The sequence below is a fragment of the Rattus rattus genome, chromosome 2, assembly GCF_011064425.1.
Source record: "Rattus rattus isolate New Zealand chromosome 2, Rrattus_CSIRO_v1, whole genome shotgun sequence".
Taxonomy (NCBI): domain Eukaryota; kingdom Metazoa; phylum Chordata; class Mammalia; order Rodentia; family Muridae; genus Rattus; species Rattus rattus.
Genome location: NC_046155.1, coordinates 154,299,939 through 154,323,946, shown reverse-complemented (window position 1 = coordinate 154,323,946; position 24,008 = coordinate 154,299,939). Strand labels below are relative to the sequence as shown.

The following is a 24,008-nucleotide window of genomic DNA, read 5'->3' as shown; positions in this document are numbered from 1 at the left end:
AGGAGTCTACTCCCCTCACCTTGTCCCTCAGACCCAGGCTCCAGATCCCAATATTCTTTTTTCAGACCCAGAGTTACAGACCTCAGCCTCCTCTGCCAAAGTCATGAATCCAGGCCCCCATAACCACCTTCTCTCCTAGGGACTCCAGCATCCGCACCTAGTCCTTAGATGGACCCATCTCTCGCAAAGCAAGCACCTCGTCCCGAGTGTCCCCGTGAGATTCCGAGCCTACCGCCGGGCCCGCCCCCCCGGTCCCTCCCACTTTTCCCAAACAAAGCTCCCGGCAACTTTCTCCGGGTCTCGCCCCGCCCGCCCGCGGCTCCCCTGCCCAGGCCGGGAGGTAGGAAGGCGCCGGCGGGAATCGGGATCCTGCTTGGGGTTTGTGAGTTGGGGTGGGAAGTTCCGCGCGATGAGGTGAGGCGCGTGTTCCTGAGATCGCGTGGGAAATGCACTCCGTCCTTTTTCTGCCCCGGGGCCCGAGTTTGCGCCGGGGAGGTAACCGAAGTGTGGAGCTGGAACTTTCTCCGGAGTTAGGGGCCTGGGGATGGTCTGCGGCTGGGGGGAGCGCGCGGAGTGGCGGGGGGCTGCGGACGCAGGACGTGGGAGCGAAGGGGCAGCCGCGGGTCTTCTGTTAGTTCGAGCGCGCCTCCTGGGCCATCCTTCCTGCAAGTGTCCGCCCTGTGGGCATGTGGCCCCCTCACGGAGCAGGGCAAGCGCAGGAGTGGCGGAGGAAGAGCCATGGGGCCCCTCGGACCTTCGTGCATTGGTCTTCCGAGGATTGGGGACTGGGGCAGGAGATTAGAGATGTCCGTCTGTCTTGCCGGGCTCGTCTGACTCTTTGTCTGGCCACATGGGGGTGGGCTGGGTTGGGATTTCGGCCTACGGGGGTCCTGAACGTCGCCGCCACACTGGACTGAGCTTGGGATCTTTGTTCGCCTATCCTCTACCAGCTCAAGAGTCCAAAGTTGGAGGGATGGGACTCAGAACTTTGGGGTCCTGGGAAAGTTCTGGATCACATAAAACCTCCAGGGAGGAGGTATCGGACTGTATGGGGGAAAGTTTTCCCTGTTCTTGGCCTCCGGAAAGTCGATGGGAACTTGGGTTTGGAGCCCAGCCCAGGGGGAGGGGCGGGGCCGGTGAGGCTGCTCTCGCACGCTTGCCCCGCCCACAGCAGGGGTTGTGGGGAACTGGGGGAGGGGATGCTTGGGCTCTTTGTTCTGTCCTCCAGATGGCTGGGCGACTGAGTCCCAAGGCCTGAAGTTTGATGGGCGCCCCAGCCCCGCCTCCGCCTGGTTCTGTGGTTACTTTCTGGTTTCGGCCCTGACTATGATCCCTTTTGCTGTGTCGATCTGGGCTTCTGTCCCTGGATCTCTCTGTCCCTTTCTCTCTGGATGTTGGTTTTGGACTTAGCCTCTGCTTTTCCAGCAGCTGCAGCTCTTCTCTTAGCACCTGTTCTTTCTTAGTGGGACAGGAGGGTCTCACTCCTGGCAATTAACCAGACTCTGGTCTTCCGTAAAATCGGTGATCCAAACACAGCCTCAGGAACTGTGGTCAGGTGACTTCAACCCCGTGCAATCACAGTGTTAGTTCCTTAGGGGAAGAACAGCCTCCCAAGATCCCAGGCTTAGATGCCTCTTCTCCCTCAGACCCAGGGGGTCAGGTCCAAGCCTCCTTCAACCTCGAGGTCCAGGCCTAGCTTCCTCTCTCAGTCAGGGCTCCTGCCCTGTTCCTGCAATGCCATATGATGTAGCTGCTGATTTTTGTCTCTGCAGGCCCAGATGGGGGATCCCCGAACTGGGGCCCCCCTGGATGATGGCGGGGGCTGGACAGGTAGTGAGGAAGGCAGCGAGGAGGGCACCGGAGGCAGTGAGGGTGTTGGAGGTGACGGGAGCCCCGATGCAGAAGGTGTGTGGAGCCCTGACATCGAGCAGAGTTTTCAGGAGGCCCTGGCAATCTACCCTCCCTGTGGCCGTCGCAAGATCATCTTGTCAGATGAGGGCAAGATGTATGGTGAGTCCCCTGGAGGGCTGTCCTGACCCCAGTGAGAAAAGTCACACTAACCAATCTGTTCAGTCTAGCCAACCCCTTACGAGTTCAAGGTCTTCCTCAGCTATGTACTGACCTCTACGATAGCCTGACCTATGTGAGACCTTGTCCCAAAATTATAAAAATAAGGCAGGGTATGTTGGCGGCAGAGGCAGGTGGGTGGATCTCTGTGAATTCAAGGCCAGCCTGGTCTACATGGAGGGAGTTTAGCCAGGGCTATGTAGAGAGACCCTGTCTCAAAAAGCCGAAAATAAACAAAAGCAAAGGAATAAATGTGAAAATAAATAAAATAGAAAACAAAGAAAAAAGATTGTATTCTTCCTATGACTTAGGCTCTAGCATTTTTCCCTACCCAGATGAGGGAAACTGAGGCACAGGAAGACTAAGTGGTTTGTCAGTGGCCACATAGTACGTGGCTAAGCTGATGGCCCTGTGGCCGAGGAGTCCCCCAGGGTGGCTTGGCTGTAGTTTGACGGGGATGGCTTGCTGACATGTCTTCTCTGGCAGGAAGTTCTGCTGAGAGTCTTACTCTTTTCCATTTTGACTCCTCCAGGCCGGAACGAACTCATCGCCCGTTACATCAAGCTGAGGACAGGGAAGACCAGAACTCGAAAGCAGGTCTGGGGACTGACGCTTTGGGGGCTTTGGTCTGGGGCTGGGCATTTCCTGAGGGCCATCTTCATGTGGGCTGATTTAGGTTCAAGGCAGAAGAGATTCATGTGGTTAAAAACAAGATTGTATGTGAGTGTGGGAGGTGCATGTGTGTGGGAGGTGCATGTGTGCGCACCGGCATGTGCAGGTCAGTGGAAAACCTCCGGCTTCATCTCAGCAGCTGCCCACTTCTTTGAGACTGCCTCTCTCGCTGGCCTGGGACTTGCGGATTTGACTAGACTGGGTAGTCGGCAAGTGCCAGTCTGCACCGGTCTGTATCCCTGGTGCTGGGATTTAGTTCACGTGAACTGAACTAAAGTCCTCGTGCGGGGAGGGCATGCTTTACTGACTGGACCATCTTTCTGCCCTCGGTTCATGTGGTTTTAAGTCGTGGTCATGCTGGGTATTTCTGTAAATTGTTTATATTTTGTGCCTGTGAAATGGCTTAGTGGGTAAAGGGCTTGTGCTAAGCCTGATAACCTTAGCTCAATTTCTGGGACCCGCATGGTGGGAAAACCAGCTCCCACAACTTTTCCTCTGATCTCTGCATGTGCACCAGGATGCGCTTAAACCCACAAATATAAAATATATCACACACAAAAATATTAAGTACTTTTTAAAAAGTGTGTGTGTGGCGTGCGCGCGTGTCCTTGTGCCATAGTATACGTGTAGAAATCAGAAGAGAACATTCAAGAGTTGTAGGTCTCAGGGGATGGAACTTTGGACATGAGGGTTGGTGCCCAGTGCTTTTACTGCTGAGCCATCTTGTCAGTCCTGATATTTCTTTTTTCTTTTTTTTTTTTTTCCTTTTCTCTTTTTTTCGGAGCTGGGGACCGAACCCAGGGCCTTGCGCTTGCTAGGCAAACGCTCTACCACTGAGCTAAATCCCCAACCCCTCAGTCCTGATATTTCTGCAGGAGGTTTATTACAAAGAAGGGCCTGGGTCTGGAGGACCGGCCGTAGGCTGTGCTCACACTCCCTTAGAAGCCTTTGTCTCAGACCGTATTGCCTGTGGAAGAGCGTCATGCGCAGTTGCAGGGAGCAAGGGAGGCTAGTGGACTAGGATGCCCAAACCTGCTTCTTGCCCCTCCAGGTCTCTAGTCACATCCAGGTTTTGGCTCGAAGGAAATCGAGAGAAATTCAGTCCAAGCTGAAGGTAAGGGTAAAGGCAGATGGGCAGGTATCGAGCGGGGGTGGGGTGGGGGAGGGGGGATGCTTAGAGGGAGGGATGGTGTACAAGAGGGACAGAGACCCAGAGAGAGACGGACTCAGAGAGATGGGGGGGAGAGAGCGAGAGAGAGAGAGAGAGAGAGAGAGAGAGAGAGAGAGAGAGAGAGATTGATTCAGAGATAGAGAAGGGAACAGCCACCCAGAGAGAAAGACACATTCATGAGGTGGGGCCAGATAGAGACTCAGAGAGATGGGGGGGGGGAGAGCGAGCGAAGAGAGAGAGAGAGAGAGAGAGAGAGAGAGAGAGAGAGAGAGAGAGAGATTGATTCAGAGATAGAGAAGGGAACAGCCACCCAGAGAGAAAGACACATTCATGAGGTGGGGCCAGATAGAGACCCAGAGTCAGTGAAACCGACAGCCAGACAGCCAGACAGCCAGATACACACACACACACACACACACACACACACATACACACACACACACTTAAGAAGGAAATGGGAGGACAGAGATCTAAAGAGAGAGAGAGAGAGGTCAGTGGGGGTCAGAGGCCCTGAGGGGAGCAGCCAGCCTGCAGGCACAGGCTTGCTCATCAAGCAGAGGGTTGTGTGGCTACTTGAGCAGACAGGTTGCTTCTCTGTCTGCTACCGTCCTTCCCTCTCTGTGTCCCTGCTGGTCTCATCTCCTTCCCATCCCCTATTCCATCCTCTCCTCCCTTGGCCATAGCTTTCCTGGGCATGAGTGAGTAGTGTGCTCTCTTTGCTCCACCAGGAGTCCCCTGTGCCCTCAAGCCCTACCCTTAGTGCTGGCCCTCTGTGGATGTCTTTCCTTTTAGCCTTAGGGATAAAGATTTCCTGTTCTTCTATCTGGAAATTGCCTCTTCCTTTTTTGTAGGCCTGAAATCCTTAGGTTCTGATCTTTTCTGTCCTTTCTCAGTCTTTCCTGTGTTCTGTCTGGAGTAAAATCACCCTCTTCCTGTTCCCATGGGGCTCTGGAAAGTCTCACTTCCTGTAGCCTGGACATCAGGAAACACTGTGTCCAGCCCTTTTTTTTTTTTTTTTTTTTTTTTTTTTTTAAGATTTATTTATTTATTATATATAAGTACACTGTAGCTGTCTTCAGATACACCAGAAGAGGCATCGGATCTCTTTACAGATGGTTGTGAGCCACCATGTGGTTGCTGGGAATTGAACTCATGACCTCTGGAAGAGCAGTCGGGTGCTTTTAACCACTGAGCCATCTCTCCAGCCCGTCCAGCCCTTTCTTGACTTAGAAAACCGTTAGTATCTTACTGTGGACATGCAAACTGTGAACATGCAAACCTCTCCCTCTGAAGCCGAGGTTCGATCTGCTCCAAGGGCAGCCCCCATTCTCTCGCTGCCTCTCGCTGCCTCAGGGCAGTCGTCTGGAGCTGAGGGAGATGAAGTACAGACTGCAGTTCCTAATTGTTTCTGTCTTCCCTTGGCCCCTTCCCTGACCCTGGGTCAGACTCTGAGTGTGGTCAGTCCCCTTGCCCATCTTCCCACGCCTGTACCTCACACACTGCCCTTCCAGAGGAGGCCAGCAGAGGCAGAGGTTTGGGTAGGGAGCCGACCCCTCCCTGACCCTGGGAACCAGCTCCCTTATCTTCATCTGTTATGCTAAACCTGGCATTATCCCACCCTGCCTATCTTAGTCAGAACTTCCCACTAACCTGGACCTCAACCTTTCCCCAGGACCAAGTCTCCAAGGACAAGGCCTTCCAGACGATGGCCACCATGTCTTCGGCACAGCTCATCTCTGCACCTTCCCTCCAGGCCAAGCTGGGTCCTTCTGGCCCTCAGGTGACCTGGGTTTGGGGGCTGTGGAGATCTGGGATGGAAAGATGGGGTCATAATGACCAACAGGGGATGTCTGACCCTCATCCCTGTTTCTTCTCTAGGCCACCGAGCTTTTCCAGTTCTGGTCAGGGAGCTCTGGGCCAACATGGAATGTTCCAGAGTGAGTACTTTGTGTCCCTGGACTTCCCCCCCTTCCCTCCCACCTGCATTCATCTTGGACATAGATTCTGGAACCACACCATGTAGCTTTGAAGTCTAGGACTACTGCATTTTGCTATTTAGGGTCTTGGTGGGCGTGGCCCCTTCTATGCTTAGGGCCCCCTTTATCTCATCTCTGAAAAGGTGTGCCAGGTACATGGGAATAATGGCTCCTAAGTTTGAACATCAGTCCCAGAGACTCATGGGAAGATAGATATAAGGCCCAGAGGCTATTAGAAGGGCACGTGGGTCCAAAGCATCATGGGAAGGCCATTGTTTGGCCAAGAACTCTTGGGAGGGATGAATGGGCCCCCAAAGGATCACTTGGGAGGGATGTAGGGGACTCAGGGAATCATGGGAAGGTGGTTGCAGAACTAGAGGCTCCTTCAAGAGACAAAGGAAGCCATCTGGTTTTGTGGGAAGACAGCCATGGACATAGATGATTCTAGAAGGGACAAGAAGGGCTCAGAATATAAGGGGAGGAAGTTTTAAGGTTCCTTGGGGAGAGAGGGGGGGACTCTTCTAAGTATTTTGAGAAGGGAGGTTTAAGGCCCTAGGTTCAGGGAAGATGAAGGACTCCCAAGAGGCTTATGGAAAGACAATAATAGACCTAGAGGCTTCTGGGAAGAGTGAGTGGGTCCCAGAGGGTCATGGGAGGGCAGATGTAGATCAAGACACTCTTGGGAGGGGCTACAGATGCCCTTACATGCCTGTAAAGGTTCATTTCCAGACCCCTAGGCTCTCTGTGGCTTCAGAGTGGAGAAGGGGTTACTTCACAGTTGGGAGGGGAAAATGAGTCTCAGGGATAACTGGAATGGCCTCAGCTTTGAGACCTGTGGCCACTGAGGGTAACCAGATGTGTAATAGAAAAAGGGACCCTGGTCAGGCCTAGCCAGGCGGTGTGAGGGCAACGTGGGAGTGTGTATTGTGAGAGAAGGAGAAGCTAGGCTGTGGGATCTACTCATCAGAGATTCAGGAAAGATCAGAGTAAGTCCCCAGGGACTGAGGGGACTGCAGGTGTGCACTGGCGAGCCCGCAGGCAAATGGGGGGAGACCAGTGCTGATTAAGCCGTCACCTTCAGAAGTACAAAATGGAAGTGGGTGCAGCGTAGTGAGGAACCGCTGTGGGTTTAATGGCAAGGGAGAAAGTTTTGGGGTTTTCTCTGAGATTGGTTGTGATTAGCCAGGCGAAGGGTGGGGCTGGGGCTGGGAATATTCTAGGCTGATAAACAACATGTGTAATGCTCATGGGCAGGAAGCTGAGGTGAGGCGAGCCTCCGCTGTGACTGGAGGGACACCAGATATTTTCTGATACCTACTAAGTGTCTGGTGTGCGCTCTTGTTAAGGAACAAAGTAAAAGGCTGCAATCTTCCTGACCTGTGTATTTATAAAGTGTGAGTGTGTGTGTGTGTGTGTGTGAGAGAGTGTGTGTGTGTGTGTGTGTAGTGTTTTTATTTATTTGAGACAGTCTCTCAGCTCTAAAGTCCAGACTAGATCCTCCTGCCTCAGCTCCTAACATCACAGACATTCTGTGATGTTGAGTATATGACACTGTACTCCCTAAGAGCTCTGTTTTAGAAGGCCGGGTGGGCCGGTCTGGGGAGCTGACATTGGAGTGATGGCCAGCTGACCATGGCATTGTGGGAAATTCACTGAAGTACAAATTTGAGAGCTGAGAAGAGGAGGCCCTAGTACTCCAATTGGAAGGTCCCCGGGGTTTGTCTTCCTGCTGTCTGTCTGTCATCCTTCACCTCTGGCCTCTTAGTCTCCTGACCATCGTCTCCAGAGCCAACCTAGGCCTCTGGAGTGTGAATCTATGATTATTGTGAGTAGCCAGTTAAATTAGAATTGATTAAGTTTACGACTGAGCTTGGTGGAACACACCTTTAGTCCCAGCTCTTGGGAGGCTGAAGAAGGCCGGCGGTCAATGTGAGTTCTAGGCTACGCGTTGTGAGGCCCTGTTTAAAAAACAAAAGAATTAAATCTACATAAAAAGTTCTTTCCTCAGGCCCAGCTGCCCAACTCTTGCTAAGTGACAATGGCTGATGGCTTCTTTAGGCCAGTACCAAGGTGGAACGTATTATCACATTGAGCAGGTGTAGTGGCTAGTTCCTGTCCTTCTAGCACCCTAGAGGCCGATGCTGGAGGATCTTGATTCCAGCCTGGGCTACACAGCAAGATCCTGCAGCAAATGCAGGAACTGGTGGTGCAGCTCAGAGGTAGAGCTCCGTCTCTCAGCAGTGTGTGGGGTGGAGGGGACCTGGGGTGTGGCTTAGTGGTAGAGCCCCTGCCTAGAATCCTCCAGTGAAGGGCTGGGGGCGTGGCCCAGTGGTAGATGTGAGTGTTGCTGTGGAGCCCGTGCTTAGCATACTTGAAGCACTAGGTTTGATTCTAGTGTTGTCAAAACAACAAAAATCCTTGTCCTCAGGGTAGAGTCTAACTGGGGTTGGACACTAGGCTTCATGTCACCCTAGCTGTGTGGCTTTGGGCTGAGGTCGGCATCAAGAGGAGCCATCATTGCAGCCACCTCATCGCCATGCATGGAATGTTCTGGTGGGGGAGCCTGGTCCCAGGTCAGTCCTGGCTGGCTCAGCCAGCCTCACTCCACTGTACTCATAGGGTTCCCTTTGCCCTGCAGCGTGAAGCCCTTCTCACAAGCACCGTTCTCCATGTCACTGACGCCCCCAGCCACTGACCTACCAGGTGAGAGCTCTGATCCCCCGATCCCCGCCGTTGTCTCCCCTCTCACTCTGTTCCTGACGCCAGCAGGAGGAATTCCTTCACCTTTTTGCCAGCTGGGCACAACCAAGTGGTCAAAAGCCAAATCAAAAGTCGTTGAAGCAAAAAGAGGAGGAAAGAAAGGTGAAGAGAGGAAAGGTGGCTTCAGGCCTGGCTGGATCCAGCAGCTCAGTGTCAACACTGTTTCCATCTATCTGTTTTCCTCCATGTCCGCTTCCTGTCCGTGTAGACTCTGCCCACACCGTGTAGACTCTGCCACAGTGGACTGTGGAATCCCTACATGGACCGGTGAAACGATTCCTAACACCCTCGCGCTAATTGCTTACTTTTCTGTTGCTGTGACTAACACCATGGCGAAGGCCAAGTGTAGAGGAGTTTATTTGGGGTTCCAGAGGCTTATATTCTATCCGTGATAGCTGGGTGGAGGCATGGTGGCCAGAGCAGGAAGCTGAAGGTGCACATCGTTCTTTTTTTTTTTTTTGGTTAAGATTTATTTATTTATTATACATAAGTACACTGTAGCTGTCTTCAGACACACCAGAAGAGGGCATCGGATCCCATTACAGATGGTTGTGAGCCACCATGTGGTTGCTGGGATTTGAACTCGGGACCTCTGGAAGAGCAGTCAGTGCTCCTAACCACTGAGTCATCTCTGCAGCCACCCCCTGCCCCCCCTTTTAGAGCTTCTCTGTGTAACCCTGGCTGTCTTGAAATTTGCTCTGTAGACCCGGCTGGGCTAGAACTCAGAGATTCTCACTTGCCTCTGCATCCTGGGATTAAAGCCCAGGCTGAGGGCTCACATCTTGAACCATAGGCTTGAAGCTGGGAGTACAAACTGGTCATAGTGTAGTGGCATATTTCGTCTGGCAAGGCCATACCGCCTAGAGCTACTCAGACAGCACTGTGAGAGACGGCTCACACAAGCCATCACCCTCAGTTATTATAATTCATCAATTGTAAATAATGTCTGGCTGCAAATAGCAGAAAATCCAAAATCATACAGAGAAGTAAGGGCTTTAAAGATTCCAGTTGATGCAAGGTCTAGAGATGGGCTTGCCTGCTTAGTCGTCTCAAACCCTGTGTTTCTTGAATTCCTTTCCGGTAGATTCCTTCTAGCACACTGGCAAGGACTGTCTTACGGCCTGTATGGGAGCCTGGAGGAAGTGTTTAGGTTTTTGTCTTTTTCTTTTGGAGATTTATTTATTTTATATGTATGAGTGATTTGCTTGCATATATGTAAGTGTGCTGTGTGTGCCTGGTGCCCCCGGAGGCCAGAGAGTGCATTAGATCCCCTGGAACTGGAGTTACAGACTGTTGTGAATCGAGGTCTTCTCAAGAGCACCCGGTGCTCGTAACAGCTGAACCAACCATCTCTCAGGGCCCTCCCATACCTTATTTTTCTTTTTTGAGACAGTCTCATATATCCCAGGATGGCCCATGCTTCGTACTTGAGTGTGACCTTGAACTCATGCGCCTCCCTCCACCTCCCAAGTGTTCTAGGATGGTGTGCCTCTGTGTCGAGTAGATATGCTATTAGGGATGAGCCGCCTTTCCATCCTTCGCCCTTAAGCTCAAAGAGAAGTGGCTGAGAGAAAACAGTGTCAGCCTAGCCCATCATTTTGAATAGTTTTTCTTTCTTCTCTTTCAAGGGTACGAGCCGCCCCCAGCCCTCTCACCCCTACCTCCACCCGCTCCGTCTCCCCCAGCCTGGCAGGCTCGGGCCCTGGGCACTGCGCGCCTGCAGCTGGTAGAGTTCTCAGCGTTTGTGGAGCCGCCAGATGCAGTTGACTCGGTGAGTGAAACCTGGGGCAGATGCTGGATGATGGTGGAGTGCAAAGAGGGAAGGGAGAGTTCAGAGCTGCTGCGTCCCCACTGGCAGCCGCGAGGGGGCAGCAGCGAGGCCCTCACAGGTCGGTTCTCACAGGAAGCCCGCCCCCAGCAGCCCCCAGCAGTCAACTTGAGTTGTGACTACCTGGTTTTTTGAGATGGTCTCTCACTGAACTTGAGTTTATCCAGTAGTCCAGTAAGGCTCCGGGATACAGCTGTCTCATTCTCAATAACATTGAAATTACAGGTTCATGTTGCCGTTTCATCTAACATCAAAGTCCATCAGGCTTTGCAGTAACACACAAGGGACCTGGGAAAGACCCGTAGTTCTACTTTTTTTCTGTTTTATTAAGATATTGTTATGCAGGTCTAGCCTTGAGTGATTTTTCAGCCTTGTGAGGGCTGGGATAACAAGCCCCATAGTGCCCAGCTTTTCTTTCTTTCTTTCTTTTTTTTTTGAAATATTTATTTACTTTATGTATGTGAGTACACTGTAGCTGTCCTCAGACACACCAGAAGAGGGCATCAGATCTCATTACAGATGGTTGTGAGCCACCATGTGGTTGCTGGGATTTGAACTCAAGACCTCTGGAAGAGCAGTCAGTGCTCTTAACCGCTGAGCCAGCCCTCCAGTCCCGGTGCCCAACTTTCCATGTGAGTTTTCAGCAGATATTCCAAGCAGATGTTTGGCCTTTCCATTTTGTGGCTCTACCATTTTGTAGGACTATAGGATCTTCTGGGTTCTCTGCGTCTGACCAGGAGATGGGGAAGCGAGAGGGTAGGGTTGTCTAGGTGCCCCGGTTTTATGGGCCTGGCTTGAATGAGGCAACTCGTAGGTCTGTTCACATCCCAGCGGTTAGGTCTTAGTCTTGTGCTCACAGCTAACTGCGGAGGCCTGGGAAATGTAGATCTCTGCATGTGGTGTCTCCGAAGCTGAACTAATGCCATTGTTCCGGTTGTCAAGGTCACTAAAAGGGTGATCCCTTCGAGACTCACTCTGGCAGTCTGGAATCCCAGCACCCTGGAGGCTGAAGGAGTGTTAGTTTTAGTTCAGAAGTCGGTCTGAGGGCTGGAATTTAGCTCAGCTGAGAGTACAAGCATGCGTGAAGCTCTGGGGTCCAGCCTCTGGGTTGCAGATACTGGGCGTGGTGGTGTAGGTGCACAATCTCAACACCCTGGGGGTGGAGGCAGGAGGATCAGAAGTTCATGGTTATCCTCTTTAACACTGGGAGTTTTGAGTCCAAGCAGGAATACACAAGATGCTATCTCGACAACACAAGCCGGGCATGATGGAGCCCACCTTTAATCTCAGCATTTGGGAGGCAGAGGCAGGAGGATCTCGGGAGTTTGAGGACAGCCTGGTCCACAGAGAAAGAGAGAGTTCTGGGGCAGCCAGAGGGTACATAGAGACCCTGTCTCAAAAACGACAATAAAACAAACCAATTTGCGCTGTAATAGTAAATTCAAAGCCAGCTACAGAAAGTTCCCCTGTCTCAGAAACCAGGAAGATCCGTGGTGGTATTCGTCTTTAATTAGTCCCAACACTAGGGAGGCCGAGGCAGGTGATCTGCAGAGTGTGACCCTGGTGTGCAACAGCAAAGGAGCAAACAGGACAGCAACAATAAAAACAAACCAGAAAGAAAAACAAACCTCTACCAAAAACTCCCCCAACCGAACCCCCAAAACCCCACAAACTTACCTAAAACAAAACTAAAAGCCAAAAATGAGAAAACCAAGCTACACTCAAACAAAACGCCCACAACAAAGATGAAGAAGGGCCCTCCCAACTTACCTGGAGCGGAAGCCAAAGTCCTCTCTGCTGCTCACAAACTGCGCTGTCTGAACACCGTTCACACTGTGTCTTTTGCCCCTCCTGCCTCAGAGCCTTTCTGGCCGGCCTTCCCCACAGTCTGCGAAATTCCTTCCTTCCCTGGGTCTGGCTGTGAGTGACTCTGGCTTGTATAGGCTTACCAAGCCGCCAGCTAGAAAATACCATGTGCCACTGTTTTGTTTTGTTTTGTTTTGTTTTGTTTTGTTTGTTTATTTATTTATTTATTTATTTATTTATTTATTTTTTGGAGCTGAGGACAGAACACAGGGCCTTGCGCTTGCTAGGCAAACGCTCTACCACTGAGCTAAATCCCCAACCCCTTTATTTATTTATTTTTTTATTTTTTATTTTGTTAAAGATTTATTCATTTATTATATATAAGGACACTGTAGTTGTCTTCAGATACACCGGAAGAGTGCATCTGATCTCTTTATAGATGGTTGTGAGCCACCAAGTGGTTGCTGGGAATTGAACTCAGGACCTCTGGAAGAGCAGTCGGGGCTCTTAACCACTGAGCCATCTCTCCAGCCCTATTTTATTTTTTTAAGTGTCAGTCTGTCTGTCTGTACGACAGCATCAGATCCCCTGGAGCTGGAGTTACAGGTGGTTGTGAACCACCTCGTGCACGTGCGTGTATCACCATTCCTGGTTCAGGGACCATCACTTTTGAGGCTTTTTCTAATCTTGCAAGGATTTTTTTTCACGATATAAATTATTTCTGACATTTCCCTTATCTATAATTTATTTTATGCTTCCCTGCTTTGTGGTAGACTGAATTCTGCAAGTTCAGGGAGGTTTTAGTGGTCTTTTAGCCCCAGGACTAAGACCAGTATCAGCACACAGCCAGCTTGTCTAGTTCTTGTATATACAGAAGATGATCTCCCTGAATAGCTAGTGAAGTTTTCCTGAAAGGGCATGTGTGAGTTGGGCTTTGTGGGTCACATAGGAGTTTGCTCTGTGCAGCACTGTAAATTTCAGGCTTAGAAATGAAAATTTCAAGGACATTAATGACAAAATATGGTGGGGGCTGGTCAGGTTGAAGAGAGAAGGGCAGGTCCTGGATTCTGAGTCATCTCTCGAGCCATGTGAGAGATGAAAACAATGTTGGATAAGCTAGACCAGAAATTTGAGGAGGATGAGAGCTGAGCAGGTTGGGACAGTAGGGACAGAGAAGTAATGGACTTGTTGGATGTGGCTCAAGGTGTGGCCTTGTGCTGGCCGCTGGGTGTGCTGGGCGAGGGTCTAGATCCATCCCACAGCCCCTTACCCTGTCCTGTCTCTGCAGTTCCAGAGGCATCTGTTTGTCCACATCAGTCAGCAGTGCCCCAGCCCTGGAGCCCCACCCCTGGAGAGTGTGGACGTGCGGCAGATCTACGACAAATTCCCTGAGAAAAAGGGCGGTCTCCGGGAGCTCTATGACCGGGGGCCACCACATGCCTTTTTCCTGGTCAAGTTCTGGGTGAGTGCTCCTGAGTAATGACCAGGCCTGAGGAGGCTCTCGGGTCTGCCCGAGATACACTTGAAAACCAACAACTGTGTGGGAGAGTGTAGGTGGCCTGTCACAGCTTGCTAGGGCCTGCTCTATGACGGAGTTGAATGCAGATCTTGGGGACATGGAGGACCGTCTGTAACCAGCTGTGGCTAGAGCATCTTCAGTCTTTCTCAGGGCCACCTGGTTTGGTGTCCAGTTGTGCGACTGTCACTGAAGATGTCAGGGTGGTGGAAGGGTGTGGGCCTCCAGAGGAAGTCCACATGGGATGTCAGTCAGTTTGGTCTCCCCGGGTGTCGGGTTGAAAGCTTCCTGAGCCTTTATCGGGGTGCATGCCTGACATCCCAATGCTCAGGAGTCTGAGGCAGGAGAATTCCAAGGTCAGGGACAGCTCTCCCTACTTAGGGTGATGTCAACTCAAACAAAACAAAATAAAGGGACTGGAAAGGTGGTTCAGTGGTTAAGAGCTGCTCTTCCATAGGACCCAGGTTCAATTCCTGGGAGCATACGGCAGCCCACGAGTGTCTTACTCTAGTTCCGAGGAACTATCTGGCCTCTGAGAATACTTCACTTATGTAGTGCAGAGACAGACAGACATGCAGGCAGAACCCACATGCATATAAAATAAAGATAAACAAATCTTGACAAAAGACCAAAATGACAAAATCCCCAAGCTTTCTGGGTGCAGGCATGAGATGGCTCTGAAACGGCTGTTACAGGCTGTTGAAGGCAGCACTTGAGGCCTTCCTACCTGTCCTGGAACTAGCTCTGTAGGCCAGGCTGGTCTCGAACTCGAGATTTGCCTTCCTCTGCCTCCAGGGACTGGGAAAAAGGCTGAGCACTAACACGAGGCCGTCCATTGTGAGACCAGTTTCCCTCTCACGAGGTACTCGAGGCTGGTCTCTTCTTGCTTCAGCCTCCCGACTGCTGGGTTTCCAGCGGTGAGCCACAGCCCTAGGCGTAGGGATTTACCCTGCATCGAAATGCTTGTAGCTGGGGTGGTAGGTAGAGTCCTGGCCAAAGAGCTGCAGCTGAAGCCGGGACAGAGGACAGGCAGTCTCCACTCTCAAGGCCACAGGCTTTGAGAGGCCTGTCCTGCCCGTCTGGGTGACAAGTACAGGTATATTCCTGATTGACAGACCAAGTGCTCTAGGGAAGAGGCTGGCCTTGCTGCTAGTGGGCGGTCACCACTCGCTTACACAGGCAGTCGGGGGAGGGTTGAGGGAGGATATGAAACCATAACCAGTTGCTAGGGGTAGCATGATTATTAGTAACTAGGCCCTTAGCAGGGCTAACATTCATCCGCGCGCCCCCCCGCCCCCCATTTTAGTCTTAAAACTCTCAACCCCATCTCCCCTCTCTTTTTTTCTTCTCATTTTGTGACACAGGCTTCTACTGTATATAGACCATGCTGGTCACCAACTCACAATCCTCCTGCCTCGGCCTCTTAAGTGCGGGCATTAAAAGTTTGCACTGTTATGCCTGGCTGGAGCTGAACTCTAGAGAAGTAGGGGCTTCAGCCGAAACAGTTGGGTTCTATGGCTCCTAGAGAATGAGGGTCAGGGCTGTTTTAGGGACCTTTTCTCTAGTCCTCATGGAACGGTAGGTAAGTCGTCTACAGGGCACAGTTGGTGCTGACGCGAGGACTTTGGAAGCTGAGACAGGGTGTGGGCATGGGCAAGTGTATGCAGCTCAGGAGCCAGGCTCTGGGTCGGCATTCGCTGTGTTTCCGCCAGCTCACCTGTGCCCCTCCATCTCCTCTCAGGCGGACCTGAACTGGGGCCCAAGTGCCGAGGAGGCAGGGAGCAGCGGAGGCGCTGGTGGCTTCTACGGAGTGAGCAGCCAGTACGAGAGCCGCGAGCTCATGACACTGACCTGCTCCTCCAAGGTCTGCTCCTTTGGCAAGCAAGTGGTGGAGAAGGTGGAGGTGAGGCCCAGGGGCCGGGGGTACTGCATGCATCAAGAGGAAGCAGTCACAAGCACGAGGGTGTGTGAGGCAGGGCCATCCCAGCCTCTCTGGCACTAGGAATATAGTATATGCACTAGGAATTAAGACTTCAAAGGCTGAGGCTGGAGTTCATATTGTGGAGTGCTTGCCCCGCACCATGGAAACCAAGCACCAAAAGTTTCAAGTCGATCCTCAGCTACATAAGAAGTTCCAGGCTGGCCTGGGCTACATGAGACCCTGTCTCAAACCAAACATAAAGAAACAACTAAGTCACGAGTAGGGCTTATTTCAAGGTATGGAGATTGAATCTGCAAGTTGGAAAAGGCTCTGGTATGGTGGGAGTTGTGGAATTAGGAAGTAGAGATGTTATACTTGAGGGTCTGTGAGGTCTTGAAGCTCAGTGTGGAGATGCTATTGAGGGTGTATGGAGGTCACAGGGTTTTCAGACCATGACAGAGGAGAAGGAGGGTGCCTTGTTTGCAGGTTCAGAGGCCCAGGGACTCTGGTCCTTAAAGTCGAGGTGGTTGGGGCACTGTGGCTGAGGGAGTTGACCATGGCCCCTCTCAGAGGCTAAGGGTGAAGCTTCGGTCCTAGGGTGGCCAAGATCTCTCTCAGCCACTGTGTTTCCCACTCCCAGACGGAGCGGGCCCAGCTGGAGGGCGGGCGCTTTGTGTACCGCCTGCTGCGCTCTCCCATGTGTGAGTACCTGGTCAACTTCCTGCACAAGCTCCGTCAGCTGCCTGAGCGCTACATGATGAACAGCGTCCTGGAGAACTTCACCATCCTCCAGGTGATACGCTGGGGCAGGCAGACCCTCAGCTCCTGGGGGCTCCGCAGCCCTCACTCAGCCTGGCGTGCAGGCCATGGTGGGGGTGGGGGTGGGGGTGGGACAACAGTACTCAGCCATCCTGTGTGGGGAGCTCATCTTCCCTAGGGAGGCTGAGCTACCTCAGCTTCTGAGCATCTGGCTTACCTGAGAAGTCCAGAGCAGAAGGGGAGTTCCTTTTATTTGGGGGTTGAGCTAATACATTTTGCTGATCCTCTGCCTATGGCGTGGTGGGGACCCCGTTTTTTCGGGAATGTGATATGATGGGTAGGCCCCCTTCCTGCCATCTCTCAGCTTCAGGTGACCTCTTTGCCCAAAGAGCCTGACCTGCAGGGCATCCTTCCCTTTTCACTTGGGGTACCTTTCTTGATAACTGTGGTGGGCCGGGCAGTCCCATGTCCTGTACCCCCTCCCCTGCCCTCATCCCCGCCCTACATTGTAAGCCTGTTCTGGCAGGTTGTGACAAATAGGGACACTCAGGAACTGCTGCTGTGTACTGCCTACGTCTTTGAAGTCTCCACCAGTGAACGCGGAGCCCAGCACCACATCTACCGCCTGGTCAGGGACTGATGGGGCCCCATTGCTGCTGTTTATCCGAACACCCGCTTCCTAGGAAGGGCCCTTCTGCTCTCCCTGTAAGAGAGCTGTGGAGAGGGGCCCATGATTTTTAAAAAGGCCTCATCTCAGAAGCAATGGGGGCTGGCTCCTATTAGAAAGGCACCCGAAGCTTGGCAGCAAAGGGAGCTGGGTTTGAGTTTAGATCCCCAACACGAGGACCTCACAGAGACCCTTTGACAGGACGCACCACTCCTGAGCGTCAGGGATTGAGGACAGGAGTGCATGCGCACAGGTACTCGGCCTCTCCGCTCTACAGGGGCCCCTCCTTGCTCTTCTGGAAAGGGGAGCTCAGCTATGTGGGGCCTCTTACTCATTGCCTTATACCCTTCCTGTTTTCCAGTGGTCTCATGTCTGCCTCTCCCCCACACCCTTTCTCTGGGATCTGTAATGTCACAAACCGAAGATAATGGTTTCCCAGCTTGAGGTAGAGTGAAGTGGGACCTGAAAAATTGTTTTAATATAAGGAGATATTTATACACAGTGTTAGGGATGTAATCTTATCTCAGCTAGGCAGTGGGGTGGGACTTCTTAATCTCCCCCCCCACCCCATTCAAGTGAGCCGTGGACCACCCTGCCACCTTCCCTTCCCCAAGAGTGATGGTTTATGTTTGAAGGAGAATAAAACTATTTTTACCAAAAAAGAAGGGGATTTATTTGAGGTGTCATGTGGGAGGTGGCAGACAGATGGTGTGGGGAGGAGGGAGCAGGGAAGGAAGCTGGGCTCGAAAGTCCCTGGCCCTGTGGGGGAAGTGAAGGCTGTCTTAGGGCAGACATCTGGGTCCCCAGAGAATGAGGCCTGAGGCACAGGGCTCCAAGCCTGTAACCAACCAGGAAGGAAACAGTTCCTGACTGCATGGAGGTGCGTGGGTGCCAACCGGTGGGTTGGGGCCTAGCGGTACCGGGCCAGCCGGTCATAGACGTGATCCAGATTTCTACACAGGAATATCGAGAGTGTCATGAAGCCGAGCTGGGGAAAAAGGAGATGGTTCAGGGTTGGAGAAGGGGTGGTACTCAAAGGGGGAGGCAAAGAACGGGTACGCATAAGAGCTGGGATTGGCAGCGTTGAGAACAGAAAGCTCAAGCAGCAGTCTGCAAAAGCTCAAGGCAAGCCTAGGGTCCTTTATTCTGGAGGCTCGGCAGCCTCCGGATGTGCCTCGACCTCCTCAGCTCCCGTACTTTCGGTCTCAGGTGGTTCCTCCTCTGAATCCCACAAGGGCCAGGGGCCCAGTGCCATGGGTAGCTTGCCTTGTGGAGCCTTGTCCCCCCATGTGGGGCAGGCACCCGCCATGCCCCAGCTGCCCCACGGGATGCTACTGCGTCCGCTGCAGCTGCTTAGCCCGCCCCAGCGCCCGCCGCTGCCTTCAGCGCTCAGCCCTGGCGTAGGGTTCGAACCCTCGGCTCCCGGCAGCGGCAGCGCAGACTCTCCGCCCATAGCTCGGCGCTGTAGCTGCAGACACAGCGCCATCCCGCTCACCTGCAGGAGAGGGGAGGAGGCAGCACTGCGCGTACAGCCAATCAGAGTTTACAGAAGCCAGGCCTCCGCCCCATCCCCTGCTATTGCTGTGATAAATAACGCCTCCACTAAGTAGGCGCGTTTCCTCGGCAATGGGAAAACATCTACAATAGGGCTAAGTCACCTCAAGAAGACCGACTCCCAGACAAATTCCCACTATGGAGATGATATTGTTGTGCAGCCACTTCTGGAGGCTCCGCGCGCAGCCCTGGGGATGCAGAAGACGTGTAAAGCCCGCATTGCGTCTGGAACTCATCCTCAAGCCAGGGGGCCCCTCCGATCCCTTCTTAGGTACCATCCACTTCTTATTCAAGCTTTGCCTTGGGCCGGCGTTCCAAGTTCCGCCCTTATTTAGACCACGCCTCTCACCTTCAGGGGGCTCCTCCCCTTTCATAACTACCTTTCTAATAGCCCAATCCAGCTAAAGTTCTGCCGGCATATTACGTCCCTGAGCAGGTCAGACTACTTATAAGGGAATGCCCTTTCTGTCTCGGTCTTTTCTTGTGGCCTCACCCTCCTGACGCTACGCCACGCGTAGACCTGGACAGCATCTGAGGTCCCCTGAACCCTCTCCGGCCCCGCCCACCTTTTGCTCTGGACTCCTGAAGCCTGTGCGGGCCACACTAACTTCCAGGGATCCCGCCCTTCCTGTCTTTTTTTCTACCCTTCGTCTCACCTCCTGAGACCACGCCTCTGATTATAGCGGCACCCTCCAAACCCTGCTTACTTACTCTCTTAGGATCCCGACCTTTAAAAGTCCCTCCCAACCGACGGCCGACTTCTCCTGTGCCCTGCCCTGCCCCAAGCCCACAGATCCAGAGCTACCCGCTACCGCTAGTCCCACCTCACGGTATATATGGGCTTTTGCGGGGAGTGCACATATGTCAGCAGTCTGCCTCAGCTTCGCCCTCGGCCCCAGCCGGCTTAGCTGGGAGAGAAAGAGCTTATCAAAGCCGAAGGAGTCATTGGTCGCCGTGGAGTTGTAGCAGGAGCAGGGCACAAAGAGCTCTTCGGACCCGTTTGCTTTCAGCATCTGGGCCTTGTTCCAGTCCCGCGGAGATTGCCAGCCGCAGCAGCGCAGCTGATGGGGAGGGGGACAGAGTCAGGAACCCGGTGTCACAGGTGCAGGTGTGCAGCCAGGTCTGGGAGCAGGGTAGCGATGATGGGTGTGTAAGTGGCAATGGGCTGGGAGGTATGGTGGGGCTGAGGGACGAAGCAACATGGCTTAGGGTGAACCTGAGATTTTGGGTGGTGTGATTGTCTCAGGATAGGTGTCTAGGGCGGGGAGTCCCTAACATAGAAATTTTGGGACTGGGGATTTCGTCACATGAGGGCAGAAAATGCTGCCATTTGGGGGTGCTCAAGCAGTTTGGCAAGCATAGGGACAAGGGAATAGTTGACCTGCAGCCCACACGCAGGCAAAGCCTCTTTTAAAAGCCTCTTTTAGAAGCTGAGGTGTTAAGCTCACACACCTGAAACTGCGCATAGTCCCAGCTCTCCTCAGCAGCTGTCTCATCCGGATTCGTGCGGTAGCTCTGGATGGTCCGTAACACCAATTCTTGCACCCTTCGCTCCAGCTGAGAGGATGTAGATGAGGCTGGTCCCAGTCACCCCCTCACCCCATGGCCTTCACCCCAGGAGCCTAACTTTGCCATTCAGGTTTCTTTCTGAGTGACTCTCTTCCTCACAATCTCAAAAGTGTTTCTAAGGGTCTTTAGGTCTCCATTGCATCTTCTTTTTTAAAATTATTATTTAAAAATAAATTTAAAATTAATTTTCTGTAGCTTACATTGGTCCAGCACTCCTGATCTTCCTGTTTCTATCTTGGATGCTGGGATTACAAGTACCAAGTGGGGATTGAACCAACAAACACTTGGCCAGCTGAATGAATGCTACCAAGTGGGAGTTAGTTTGTGTCTGACTCTGCCCTCCCCTCTCTCTCCAGGGTCTCTCTATATAAGCTCAGCTGTCCTGGGATTTATTGTATAGACCAAGCTGGCCTCACAGAGATCTGCCTGGTTCTTCCGTCAGAGTACTGGAATTAAGGGGGTGCACCATCACACATGGTCTCTTATTTATTTATTTATTTATTTATTTTTGGAGCTGGGGACCGAACCCAGGGCCTTGCGCTTGCTAGGCAAGCTCTCTACCACTGAGCTAAATCCCCAACCCCTTCTTCTTTTTTTTAATAGATGTGGCTTCCTTGGTCTCTAACGCTCACATGATTCTCTACCTCAGTCTGTGAGTAGGGAGGAGCTACCAGCAATGCCACACCAGCTTTCCTTTCAATCTCCACATGCCTCTGGACCTCTGTGTCCATCCAAGTGTCTTTCTGTCTCTGCGTGTTGGTCTATGGCCCAGCTTCCTGGCTGACAGCAGTGCCCACCTGCCTTTCTCTCTCTCTCTGCCCAAGACCCTTGACCTCCAAGCCTGGGGTAATAAAAATGTTAGTAAACTCACCCGGACTCGCTGAGTGGAAATGAGGATCCCCAAGGTAATCTGTGTGGCAAACAGGAGCAGCAGCATTCCGAAATACTGAGGGCAGAGTGGATAGGGGACTCAGCCTCTCAGGCCTTCCAGGGGCTGGCCCAGAATGGGGTAGGGAATGCCACTCACCAGGCCCAGAAGACAACGCAGCTCCTTTAGAGCCCCCACACAGCCCAGGAGAGCCAGGGCCATGGTGAGGACACCCGAGACCGCCAGGACCTTGGACCAGGTCTGCAGTGGCACGAAGGACAAGCCTGAGGTGGTGAAAGTCAGTGAGAGTGGCCTGGGGAGCAGCAGCTCCACTCGGCCACCCAGGTAGGGCCCTAGCTCTTGGATCCATGTGTCCCTTATTCTGAATCCACCTGGGTGGGCCACTGTTTCTGCTCCACACTGAGTTGTGTTTCTCCCCTCTGAGAGTCTCCTCCTGTTTCTGGTCCCCAAACTTGTGTCGTGACATTGAATCTTCCTCTCTCTCTCTCTCTCTCTCTCTCTCTCTCTCTCTCATTCTTTCTCTGATAGATGGTTTCTCTGGGTAACAGCCTTGGCCTTCCTGGAATTCTTTTTGTAGTCCAGGCTGGCCTAGAGCTCACAGAGATCTTCCTGCCTCTGCCTCCAGAGTGTTGGGACTAAAGGCATGTGCCACCAAGGAAGTAAAAGATCAATTTCCTAGATTTTTCATTTTTTTTTTTTCTGAGACAGAATCTTAGGTAACTCAGGCTGGCCTTGAACTCACTTTGTAGGCAGGGGTGCCTGGAACTTCTGATCTTCCCACCTACACCTCCCCTGTGCTGGGATGATGGGTTTGAGCCACCACAGATACCCTAGAATTGTTCTGAGGTTCGCACGAAAACGCTGTTCAACCCAGCGGTCGATGTGGTAAGTCTGAGTTGCTATGGTTTTGAGGCTCCTTCCTTAAGTGGTTTTCTTGTTGTTATTGCTTTATTTCTTCTGCCCTTCCCCCTTCCTGGCTGTGCAACAAACACCCTGCAAGAGACTTCCCTTCTCTGAACCTCAACAAGGGAGCGTCTCTGAGCTCCAATCCAAAAATGAGACACAGGAAGTATTTGAGAAATATCTGTTATTTCTGTTATTACTCTTTGTAACCACGACCTCATTTTGCTGTGCTTGTCTTGGCGTCAGGACCTCAAGAGCCTGGTCTCCAACCCACTGTATAGTCTAGGATGGCCTTGAATTCCTGCTCTCCCACCTCCCGAGTGCTGGGGCGATAGGCAGGCACCACTACATCTGGTTTACATTTCCTATTTGCCAGCAAAGACACAGTGTACTAGAGGCCTGGTGGCAGTGACCAGTGCGGGTGCCAGAACTTGAGCCCTATCTGGGTAGATGGTAACTATTGTGGGCTTCCTCCAGGCAAGGGAGATACCAGGAGATGCCTTGGGGTGGGGTTCTGGGTTTAAGTCCATCCCAGCAAGACCCTCCCCTACTGCCCAGCCCCCCTCACCCACAAAGGACACGAAGCTGGTCTTGTCAATGAGGATCCAGGTGCCAAAGCAGAAAATCAGGCCTCCTAGTACCTAGGGGAAGAGAAGAGGATGAGGCTAGGGCAGAGCCAAGGCCACCACGGCCCTGGGACCCCGGTTGGGTGGGCGTGAGGAGACTCACAAAGAAGAAGAGGTTGAAAACGAAGAGGAAGTACTTGATGAGGCTGAGGCAACTCTCTTGGGCGGACATCTTCGCCTAGATGGGGAGCGAGCAGCTTGAGGAACCCAGACAGAAGAGGTGTTGGCCACAGGGGGGAAGGGGGATAATGGACAGAGAAAGACTGAGACTGAGAGGCACAAAGGAAGAGGGCAGAGAAAGAGGAAGTTCCGGGGGTGGAGCTCCACCCAGCCCTGCTCATTTAGGGACTGCCAGCTAGGGCCCTATCTTCTTCAAGGCTTCCACAGGGTGCACAGCAGTACCTGAGGGTCCTTAGAATATGCGGGGACCAGGGACACAATGGGGGGTTCCTCCTGGGTGTCCATGGCTCAGGCAGGACGCACAGGGGCTTCTGATGGACTTCCACTCACTTGGGTCCTGGGACCTCAGGGCCCTGTCTGTCTGCAGAGGCCAACCTCACAGACACTCTGACCTCACTGGCTACTGGCTCCGCCCCTTGCATCCTGTGGGCTTCTGCTTAGCACCCATTGCCCTTGAACTGGCATGCTCTCTCTGTCTCTCTGGGTCTCTCTCTCTCTCTCTCCCCCTCTCTTCTAGACCAGGTGCTCCGATGTGCTTGGGGGGCCAGGGTTGGACCCCTGGGGAAGTGAAAGTGCTACAGGGAGGTGCGACAGTCCCAGGGGTGAGGAGGGCAGCTAGGCAGTGCCTGAACGTCCGGTGGAGGAAGTGAACCTCAGATGACACATCCTGCCTCTGGAGAAACCTGAGGAGGCCTCAGAAGAGCCAGGCATTGGTAGTGGGGGTCGCTTGAATACACCTAGCATCTCTAAAGTTTCCTATGATGTTTCCAGAAGTTCCTGACACTTGTCAAGTACCCAGTTCCTCACAGATTAATAGTGTTTGCGGAAGTTCCCATACCTAGCTACCTGGGCTACCAAAGCCCAGCTCTCTGAGTTGGTAGCAGCTTCTGAGACGTGTTTCATCTATTTTCTTTCTGTATGTGTATGTATATGTTCGTGCTTTTGGAGGCCAGAGGACACATCGGAAGCTGTGTAGTTTTAATTCTTAATGTTGTGTGTGTGTGTGTGTGTGTGTGTGTGTGTGTGTGTGTGTGTATGCCATATTGTGCTTGGGTCCACCATCGGTCTGGGCTTCAGTCTCAACCTGTAAGGTGGTCGACGAGCTCTTAGAACTGAAATCTTATTCGGGAGATGTTACTCTTTG

At 52.5% G+C, this 24,008-nt stretch overlaps 2 protein-coding genes across 2 annotated transcripts; one reads left to right on the top strand and one right to left on the bottom strand.

The window, feature by feature from the left end:
• Nucleotides 1-287: 287 nt before the first annotated feature.
• On the top strand, nucleotides 288-17,805 carry Tead2 (TEA domain transcription factor 2). Its single transcript, XM_032893656.1, has 12 exons — nucleotides 288-340; nucleotides 1,773-2,010; nucleotides 2,600-2,664; nucleotides 3,791-3,853; nucleotides 5,583-5,690; nucleotides 5,789-5,847; nucleotides 8,525-8,589; nucleotides 10,275-10,417; nucleotides 13,569-13,742; nucleotides 15,538-15,699; nucleotides 16,358-16,510; nucleotides 17,003-17,805. The coding sequence occupies exons 2-12, from the start codon at nucleotides 1,779-1,781 to the stop codon at nucleotides 17,114-17,116; spliced, it is 1,338 nt and encodes a 445-aa protein (XP_032749547.1). The 5' UTR covers nucleotides 288-340; nucleotides 1,773-1,778; the 3' UTR covers nucleotides 17,117-17,805.
• Nucleotides 17,792-22,949, bottom strand: Cd37 (CD37 molecule). Its single transcript, XM_032893657.1, has 8 exons — nucleotides 22,788-22,949; nucleotides 22,627-22,699; nucleotides 21,294-21,418; nucleotides 21,138-21,212; nucleotides 20,150-20,254; nucleotides 19,522-19,758; nucleotides 18,802-18,885; nucleotides 17,792-18,131 (listed from the first exon to the last, which is right to left on the bottom strand). The coding sequence occupies exons 1-8, from the start codon at nucleotides 22,854-22,856 to the stop codon at nucleotides 18,054-18,056; spliced, it is 846 nt and encodes a 281-aa protein (XP_032749548.1). The 5' UTR covers nucleotides 22,857-22,949; the 3' UTR covers nucleotides 17,792-18,053.
• Between the last annotated feature and the right edge of the window lie 1,059 nt (nucleotides 22,950-24,008).

Bases quoted from the DNA above. Each gene is read 5' to 3' on its own strand.
- Tead2 (XM_032893656.1), top strand. From the start codon at position 1,779: ATGGGGGATCCCCGAACTGGGGCCCCCCTGGATGATGGCGGGGGCTGG. The intron at 3,854-5,582 runs GTAAGGGTAAAG...ACCTTTCCCCAG, and splicing joins AAATTCAGTCCAAGCTGAAG to GACCAAGTCTCCAAGGACAA. The intron at 16,511-17,002 runs GTGATACGCTGG...CTGTTCTGGCAG, and splicing joins AGAACTTCACCATCCTCCAG to GTTGTGACAAATAGGGACAC.
- Cd37 (XM_032893657.1), bottom strand. From the start codon at position 22,856: ATGTCCGCCCAAGAGAGTTGCCTCAGCCTCATCAAGTACTTCCTCTTC. The intron at 18,886-19,521 runs GTGGGACTAGCG...CTGCATCCCCAG, and splicing joins AAGCCCATATATACCGTGAG to GGCTGCGCGCGGAGCCTCCA. The intron at 18,132-18,801 runs GTGACTTAGCCC...CTTTTTCCCCAG, and splicing joins TGGGAGTCGGTCTTCTTGAG to CTCGGCTTCATGACACTCTC.